General features: G+C 46.6%; 1 protein-coding gene across 2 annotated transcripts in view; it reads left to right on the forward strand.

The window, feature by feature from the left end:
* Window positions 1-8,439, forward strand: part of xkr7b (XK, Kell blood group complex subunit-related family, member 7b) — a 225,262-nt gene extending 216,823 nt beyond the window's left edge. For both annotated transcript variants that reach the window (XM_070895077.1, XM_070895078.1), the window contains one exon: window positions 7,493-8,439. In XM_070895077.1, the coding sequence (XP_070751178.1) occupies window positions 7,493-8,439 (947 nt within the window). The remainder of the gene's footprint in view (window positions 1-7,492) is intronic.
* The last annotated feature ends 713 nt before the right edge of the window (window positions 8,440-9,152 follow it).

Genomic DNA, 9,152 nt, shown 5'->3' on the forward strand with positions numbered 1-9,152 from the left:
GCTACTTCGAAAATTGCCATGGGAGCCCAGAATTCCTACAGTGCTCTTGCACTGCTGGATGTCGAGCAGGGTGGAACTTTTCCTCCTTCCCATGATGATCTGTTGATGACCCCAGCCCAATCCCAGGATGGAGTCATTTAAATAATAGGAGTGATGCTCGTGGCTGTCGAGACACAATAGAGGAGCCTGCCCAGCATTCCCTCCCTCAGAACTGCACTGAAATTTCAACCTCGATTATGTGCTGAAGTCCTGGAGTCGAGCTTGAATCCACAGCTTTCTGACAGAGAGTGCAACCGACTGAGTCAAACTGACATTCTGTAATCTGCAGAAATAAATCACTGTAATAAATATTAAATATTTCCAGCACCTGATTGTTCTCTCTCCACATAACTTTACCAAGTACCTACTTCTCCTCCCTAATTGATAAAGTAATGATTCGTTGGTTTGCCAGCTCTATAATAAATAAACAGCTTCCGCCTTTCAACGCAGTCCATATGTACCCAATGGAAGGCGTCCTAACATACACCACTGCTATTGTGACAATTGCAACAAGCTACACAATACAGACAATGTATTTCTGCCTGAAGATGGTGTGACTTGCTGCTGTCATCTGGCCCAAGAACATGACCTCTACAAATGGTAAATGAGATGAAAGGCACTACTCATTGTTGTGTATGGAGAAAGAGTCAGACTGAACACTGTGAGCTCAAAGTAAAGTGTGACCGTAGTCTTTTATTGCAGGTCTCCAGAGTGCCTCTCCAACCTGTGAACCTCCTTAAATACCTATGCTCCCAAGGGATTATGGGATCCTTTGCAACTCCAAGGGATGAGCCCTCTGGTGGCTGTACAGAGTAAATACAAGTATACATATATAACAGCACTCCCCCCGCCCCCCCAAAGTCTCTAGTGTAACTGTTTACAATGTGAGTCGATCTAGGGCCCTTCTTGCCCTTGTTGATCATCTCGGTGTGAAAACTGGTGTTGTTGAATCATTTGTTGGGCCCTCGCTGGGCTGCTGTGCAGCTGGCCTTGCTGGGCTGCCTGGTGTGTTGGGCCCTGCTGGACTGCTGTGGATGATGGGTTCTGATTCGTGGTCAACCGTGGTGCCAGTTGCCACTGGTGTGTATGTTGGGGGATCAAAAAAGGTAGGGTCCAAGGTGGGTTGTTCAGGATAGTCCGTGAATCTGAGTTTGATTTGGTCCAAGTGTTTCCGGTGAATGAGTCCATTTGAAAGTTTGACCCGAAACACCCTGCTCCCCACTTTGGCCACGACAGTGTCGGGAAGCCACTTGGGACCTTGTCCATAATTTAATACAAATACAGGATCATTGATTTCAATCTCAAGTGACACATTTGTGCTATCATGGTATGCACTTTGTTGAAGCCGCCTGCTCTCTACCTGTTCATGTAGATCAGGGTGAACTAACGAGAGCCTTGGCTTAAGTGCTCTTTTCATGAGCAGTTCAGCAGGTGGGATCCCAGTGAGTGAGTGGGGTCTCGTGCAGTAGCTAAGCAGGACTCGGGATAGGCGTGTCTGCAGGGAGCCTTCAGTTACCCTCTTTAAGCCTTGCTTGATGGTTTGCACTGCTCTCTCTCCCTGACCATTGGACGCTGGTTTAAACGGGGCAGATGTGAAATGTTTGATCCCATTACAGGTCATGAATTCTTTGAACTCAGCACTGGTAAAACATGGCCCGTTGTCGCTCACCAGGACATCGGGTAGGCCGTGTGTGGCAAACATGGCCCGCAGGCTTTCAGTAGTGGCAGCGGACATGCTAGCCGACATTATCTCTCATTCAATCCACTTAGAGTACACGTCTACAACCACAAGGAACATTTTACCCAAGAACGGGCCTGCATAGTCGACGTGTACCCTAGACCACGATTTAGAGGGCAAAGACCATAAACTTAGCGGCTCCTCCCTGGGTACATTGCTTAACTGCGAGCATGTATTACATCTGTGAACGCAGGATTCTAAGTCCGCATTGATACCGGGCCACCACACGTGGGATCTGGCTATCGCATTCATCATTACAATGCCTGGGGGGGTACTGTGGAGAATATTTATGCAGATGTCTCTGTCCTTCATGGGGACCACTACTCGATTGCCCAACAGAAAGCAGTCTGCCTGTATAGACATTTCACCTTTGCGCCACTGGAACGGCTTTATCTCTTCCTGCATTTCCACTGGGACACTGGACCAGCTCCCGTGAAGCACACAGCTTTTGACTAGAGATGATAAGGGGTCCTGGCTTGTCCAGGTTTTGATCTGCCGGGCAGTGACTGGTGATTGCTCACTCTCAAATGCTTCCATAACCATGGCTAGATCTGCGGGCTGCGCCATTTCCACCCCCGTGGTGGGCAATAGCAGCCTACTGAGAGCATCGGCACAGTTTTCTGTGCCTGGCCTGTAGCAGATGGCGTAGTTGTATGCGGACAACGTGAGCGCCCATCTCTGGATGCGGGCCGATGCGTTGGTATTTATCCCTTTACTCTCGGAGAACAGGGATATAAGTGGCTTATGGTCAGTTTCCAATTCGAATTTTAGCCCAAACAGGTATTGATGCATTTTCTTTACCCCATAGACACACGCTAACGCTTCTTTCTCAATCATGCTGTAGGCTCTCTCAGCCTTAGACAGACTCCTGGATGCATAAGCAACCGGTTGCAGTTTCCCGAAATCATTAGCTTGTTGTAATACACACCCGACGCCATATGACGACGCATCACATGCTGGTACCAAACGCTTACATGGATCATACAACACAAGTAATTTGTTTGAGCATAACAATTTTCTCGCTGTTACAAAGGCATTTTCTTTGCTTTTGCCCCAAACCCATTCGTCCTCTTTTCGTAGTGAGACATGCAGTAGTTCTAAGAGTGTGCTGAGGCCCGGTAAGCAGTAACAAAAGTAGTTCAGGAGTCCCAGAAATGACCACAGCTCCATCACGTTCTGTGGCCTCGGTGCGTTCTCGATTGCCTCCGTCTTTATGTTAGTGGGCCTGATGCCATCCGCCGCAATCCTCCTTCCCAGGAACTCCATTTCAGGCGCCAGCAAAACGCACTTCGAGCATTTTATCCTGAACCCCACGCGGTTGAGTCAACTAAGAACCTCCTCCAGGTTCTGCAGATGTTCGACTGTGTTCCGACCTGTGACCAAGTTGTCGTCCTGGAAGACCACGGTGTGCGGGACTAACTTCAGTAAGCTTTCCATGTTTCTCTGGAATATCGCCGCCGCCGATCGGATTCCAAACGGGCATCTGTTATAAACAAAAAGAGCTTTGTGCGTGTTGATGCAGGTGAGAGCCTTCGATGATTCCTCCAGTTCCTGCGTCATGTAGGCTGAAGTCAGATCCAGCTTCGTGAACGTCCTTCCTCCCACCAACGTTGCAAAGAGGTTGTTGGCCTTTGGCAGTGGGTATTGGTCCTGCAGGGAGAAACGATTGATAGTTACTTTGTAATCGCCACAGATGCTGATGGTGCCATCTCCCTTGAGGACAAGGACGATCGGGCTAGCCCACTCGTTGAACTCGATCGATGAAATGATGCCCCCTCTTTCCAGCTGGTCTAGCTCGATCTCTACCTTTCTCTCATCATGTACGTTACTGCTCTCGCCTTGTGATGGATGGGTCGCGCCCCCAGAATTAGGTGGATCTGCACTTTTGCTCTTTGGAATTTCCTGATGCCTGGTCCGAACAGCGAAGGAAATTTGTTTAAGACCTGGGCACACGAAGTGTCGTCAGCGGGCGATAGCGCTCGGACGTCATCCCAGTTCCAGCGTCTCTTTCCCAGCCAGCTCCTGCTGAGCAGCGTGGGACCATCGCCCGGTACCACCCAGAGTGGTAGCTTGTGCACCGCTCCAACGTAGGAGACCTTTACGGTAGCACTGCCGATTACAGGAATCAGTTCTTTCGTGTAAGTTCTTAGTTTCGCGCGAACTGGAGTTAAGACTGGCCTTGAGGCCTTGTTGCACCACAACCTTTCAAAAGTCTTTTTGCCCATGATGGACTGGCTCGCACCCGTGTCCAGCTCCATTGACACCGGGAGTCCATTTTGTTCAACATTCAGCATTATTGGGGGACAATTCGTGGTGAATGTGTGCACCCAATGTACCTCTGCCTCCTCAATCTGAGGTTCTGGTTCATCGTGATCCTCCGTGGATCTGTCCTCCTTTGCAACATTGTGGTTTGTAGGTTTAACAGGCTTTGCAGCTCGCCTGTATACTCGTTAGAGGTGTCCCATTGTTCCACAGCCCTTGCAAACGTACTCTTTGAATTGGCATGAATGGAAACGATGATCAGCCCTGCAGCGCCAACAAGGTGTTAATGGTCTTGCGTTCATCACCCTTGATGGTGGACTCTGAGACATTTGCGGACGTGTCGCTGCAGGTATGTGTGACCTGCCCTGTATGTTACGATTTAAAAACAACATGACTTTGTTCACAGTACTTGTAGCAGCACTTGTGTACCGAGAGATTTGCTTCGTATTGTCACTGGTGGCAATGAACACCTGGTCTATCGCTATGACCTTACTCAAGGTTGGGGTCGCTACAGTCAAAAGTTTGCGAAGTATGGTTTCGTGGCCAATGTCAAGTACGAAAAAGCCTCTGAGCATGTTCTCCAAATGTCCTTCAAATTCGCAATGTCCTGCAAGGCGTCATAGCTCGGCAACATAACTCGCCACTTCCTGGCCTTCAGACCTTTTGTAGGTGTAGAACCGGTACCTTGCCATCATAACGCTTTCCTTCGGGTTCAAATGCTCTCGGACCAGTGTGCACAAATCTTTGTACGATTTCTCTGTGGGTTTCGCTGGAATAAGCAGATTCTTCTTGAGGCCATACGTTGGTGCCCCATCGACAGTGAGGAGGATCGCCCTTCGTTTGGCAGCGCTCTCTTCCTCATCTAACTCGTTGGCCACAAAGTATTGGTCGAGTTGCTGCACAAAAGTTTCCCAATCATCTTCCTTCGAGAATTTCTCCAGGATGCCCACTGTTCTCTACATCTTTTGGTTCGCTATCTGTATCTCGCCGCCAGTTGTTGTGTATGGAGAAAGAGTCAGACTGAACACTGTGAGCTCAAAGTAAAGTGTGACTTTAGTCTTTTATTGTAGGTCTCCAGAGTGCCTCTCCAACCTGTGAAGCCTCCTTAAATACCTGTGCTCCCAAGGGATTATGGGACTCCAGGGGATGAGCCCTCTGGTGGCTGTACAGAGTAAATACAAGTATACATATATAACACTCATGTTCTTAACAAAAACAGAAAATGCTGGAAACTGGGCCAGGAGTTCTGACGAAGGGTCACAGATCTGAAACGTTAACTGTTTCTCTCTCCACGGATGCGGCCTGACTTGCTGAGTGTTTGCAGCATTTTCTCTTTTTGTTTCAGATTTCAACATCTGCAATATTTTGCTATGGAACTATTGTACTTATCTTCTTAACTCTGGCCGAGGCAAGCGGCAAAGCATCCTGACTTTGGCAGCATGAGACTTGGGCGATTTTAACTGCTGGGGCTCGCCTGCACGTTCTCATTCATTTGCCCATTGGAAGTAGGCGGGAGCTGACCATTCATGGACAGAATGTTGGGCAGCAGGAGGCTGCCACAGGAGAGCAAAGGAACAGTCCTCGGCACTCGGTTAAGTCGCAGGGCAGGGATTTCAGAAAGATCTGATTGTGTCGGGGAGGGGGGAGGAAATGTTTTCCATAATTTATTGGTTGCATGGCCTCATTGTTTTTTAAAGTGACAGTATTTTATTCTTATACCAAGTCATAAAATTTACGCCATCAGTATACAGGCTCCACCAACTTCCTTGATTTTCTCTTCAGATTTCCCGCTGAAGAACTTGGCCTTGACGATGACTGGCTGTTTGGGCAATCTTGCTTTGCCCAGGACTTTATAGTAACCAGCGTGCACAACATCAATCACAGGTGCTGGTCCTTCAGGTTTCTTGGCTGCGGGACCCATTTACAGAAATTTAACATTCGAGGTAGCGGAGACCTAAACTTGCCTTGTGGAACCCCTGTTCCTCCTGGTCCCAAAAGTAAAGTTTTCTTTTTAAGTTTAAACATTTTGACCTGTTTGAGCCTCTTCTGGCCCCGCTTCTTCTTCACGCTCAGTTGAGCTGACGCTTCCACATTCAGCCAATGCTTGAAATAGAAATCCGAAAACGTCTTCGGAGCCCAATCTGCATATTTCTCGCCTGCTCGGAAGAGCAGGTTAAAATGGAAGACCGTGGGAAAGGTTCGGGATGTTGGCAGGTATATCTCCTGGGCAGTTTTAACCGGCCGCTCACCTGGTTTTCACTGGGCATGGTTTTAATCGCCCGTTAAGAATCATCTCACATTGTTTCTCATTGTCACACAATGTCACTTTACTGCCATAGCCTCCACTGCAGCACATGGTCTATTAAAGTAGATAAGGGCCACAGATCAGGCACTGATGACCAGAAACCATAACGGGAAAGCATTTGGCAACTTATTCTGACAAAGCATGGAGTACTGCTTAGTACATACATAACGTTTGAGACTTACCACAGTTCCGATGTCACACTTTGTATAAAACACCAACAAATCACAACTGAACATTCTTTAAAAAAGGCTACACAAAAAGAAAGAAAGCTGGTCATTTCCTGTTGGTTTTTCTAATCTTCGCATAACCTGATCTTTCACCAAGGAGAGAAACCAAGTAGTTGCCAATCTGGAGAAATCTCCAATGCCCAGGTTGGCATGGAAACAGCACAACCATGCCCAGACTCAGACTACCCATGAGCAACAACAGCAAAGGACAGCTAGTAATTTATGATCTGCAATTATCCATTATAATGTTTGGACAGCTATAATATATTGTCAGTGAAGAAATGTGGGCTGTTCATGGCAGTTGCTCACTGATCTAAATACCATCGGATAATATTCTGTAAGTACATGTGTGGTTATGACCTTAGGCATCGTGTGTAACAGCAGAAATGATTGGTTGTCTTGCAGCTTGTGTTTTTGTTTGAGGGGCTCACTTGGTTGATTCAAAGGGGCTCTAGATCACTGACAAAAGACAGCAGCTGTGACAGCTTACAGTGCAGTGAGCTTCATTGTGGCATTGCCTTGTCAAGCAGAAAATGAGATGAAAGACATCACTTGTCTTCCTCTCACACAAACCTTTTTGCTGGAAAGCATTCAGCTCAAGGTATCCTGCCACACCTGAAAACTGGGAAAACACAGGATAGGCTAGAAATGATAGTTGGGGGATACTGGAAGATGAATGCTGAACACACTCAAATGACAGTGCCCTGTCCTCTTAAATGTCGGGTTAGCCATTTGAACTAAGTCGCTAACTCCTCCATTAACATAGGAATGTCATGCAAACACATTAAGTGTTGTCCCACGATTACTGCCAAATGTGCTTTCTAAGCTGATTGGGTGCCGTTGGAGTATTGGTATAATGGAAGTGCTACTTCATCATTGAAACAAGTTGATGCCTCTTTAACTCTTTATTATTTTACCTAGGTCTATCAGCAGCAGCATCACTACTGTCCCTTGCTTGGATGATAGCTTCCTACCAGAAGATACTTCGTGACTCCAGAGATGACAAAATGCCCATGTCCTACAAGGCGGCTATTACACAGATTCTTTGGCATCTCTTTACCATTGCTGCTCGAGTAATTGCTTTTTCCTTGTTTGCCTCCGTTTTCCAACTATACTTTGGAATCTTTATTGTCAGTCACTGGTGCATCATGACCTTCTGGATAATTCATGGGGAAACGGACTTTTGTATGTCCAAATGGGAAGAGATCATTTATAACATGGTTGTCGGAATTATCTACATTTTCTGTTGGTTTAATGTTAAGGAAGGGAGAACTCGGTGTCGAATGCTCATCTACTACTTCATTACATTTTGTGAAAATGCTGCCTTGACTGTGCTCTGGTACTTGTACAGAGATTCCCGTACAACAGACTTTGAAGCCTTAATCATAGTTTGTGTAGTGTTTAGTAGTTTTGCCCTTGGAATATTCTTCATGTTTATATATTATGGTGCTTTGCACCCAAATGGACCAATGTTTGGGTCACAAGGAGGGTGCATTGATGGTGGAGAACAAGACACTGTTACACACATACCTGCACAGGTTATAACAAGTCCTCCACGAGCAATGGCCCAGTGCCGGACTACAGCTGGTGAGCAAGTGCCAGCTGATCGAGACAGTTGCATGCCTGTTTTTCAGGTAAGGCCCAGTGTGCCCCCAACACCAGTGTCGCGCACGCTGCGGACAGAAGGGCCTGTTATCAGGATTGACTTGCCCAGAAAACGGTATCCTGCTTGGGATGCGCACTTTATCGACAGGCGGCTGCGCAAAACCATCCTAGCCTTGGAATACACCTCACCTGCCACTCCACGCCTCCAGTACAGAAATCTTAGCTTCACACAGGAAGTACTGGAATATGAAACGACTGTGTAGTCACATACAAGCAGAGGTAGATGCATGGAATAAGGTTACCCTTCCTAAGGGGTTCAAGCCTATGTAGAATAATGGTGCACTGCAGGGGTCACTCACCACTGACCTTGCTGCATCGTAACAGGGTGCAGAAGGCCTGTATCCACAAATGTGTCTTTGCAAAGGAGTTGTAACATGGTATTGATGCAACACTCCAATGCTGATAGAGTGGGATGGCCAGTTTTTTTGTTCTTACCTTTTACATTAAATGGTTTTACGGTTGTCAAAAAAGTTGAAAATGGGTGTGCACAAGATTGCGTCACTCGGTCACGAAAGGCTGCACACTGGTAAATGTACGCTACCTTGGGTTTAAATATGGAAGTACCAAACTTTTGTTAGTTCTCTGATGATTTTGCAAAAAAAATTATATCATGTTTTGCATGTAATGGTTGAAGAATCATGTCCAAATTTTACTGCAGCTTGTTCTCCTTAACTGAAAGTTTCTTTAAACTGTCACAAACTATTTGCCAAATAGTGACCAAATGTTGTGAGAATAATAACTGTAAGGCTATGATATTCTGCAGAAGTTAGACAACAGGCGTTGTTTGAACTTTCAATACCCGTGTACCCCATATGTCTATTTTTGATGTGAGCAGAATAGATCTGTATTTTATTTTGAAGATGTGGTGGTTCTGACAATGGGAGAATGTTGTGCGCTCGATTGGGGAGAATTCTAC

Source organism: Pristiophorus japonicus, chromosome 12 (assembly GCF_044704955.1).
Source record: "Pristiophorus japonicus isolate sPriJap1 chromosome 12, sPriJap1.hap1, whole genome shotgun sequence".
Taxonomy (NCBI): Eukaryota; Metazoa; Chordata; class Chondrichthyes; family Pristiophoridae; genus Pristiophorus; species Pristiophorus japonicus.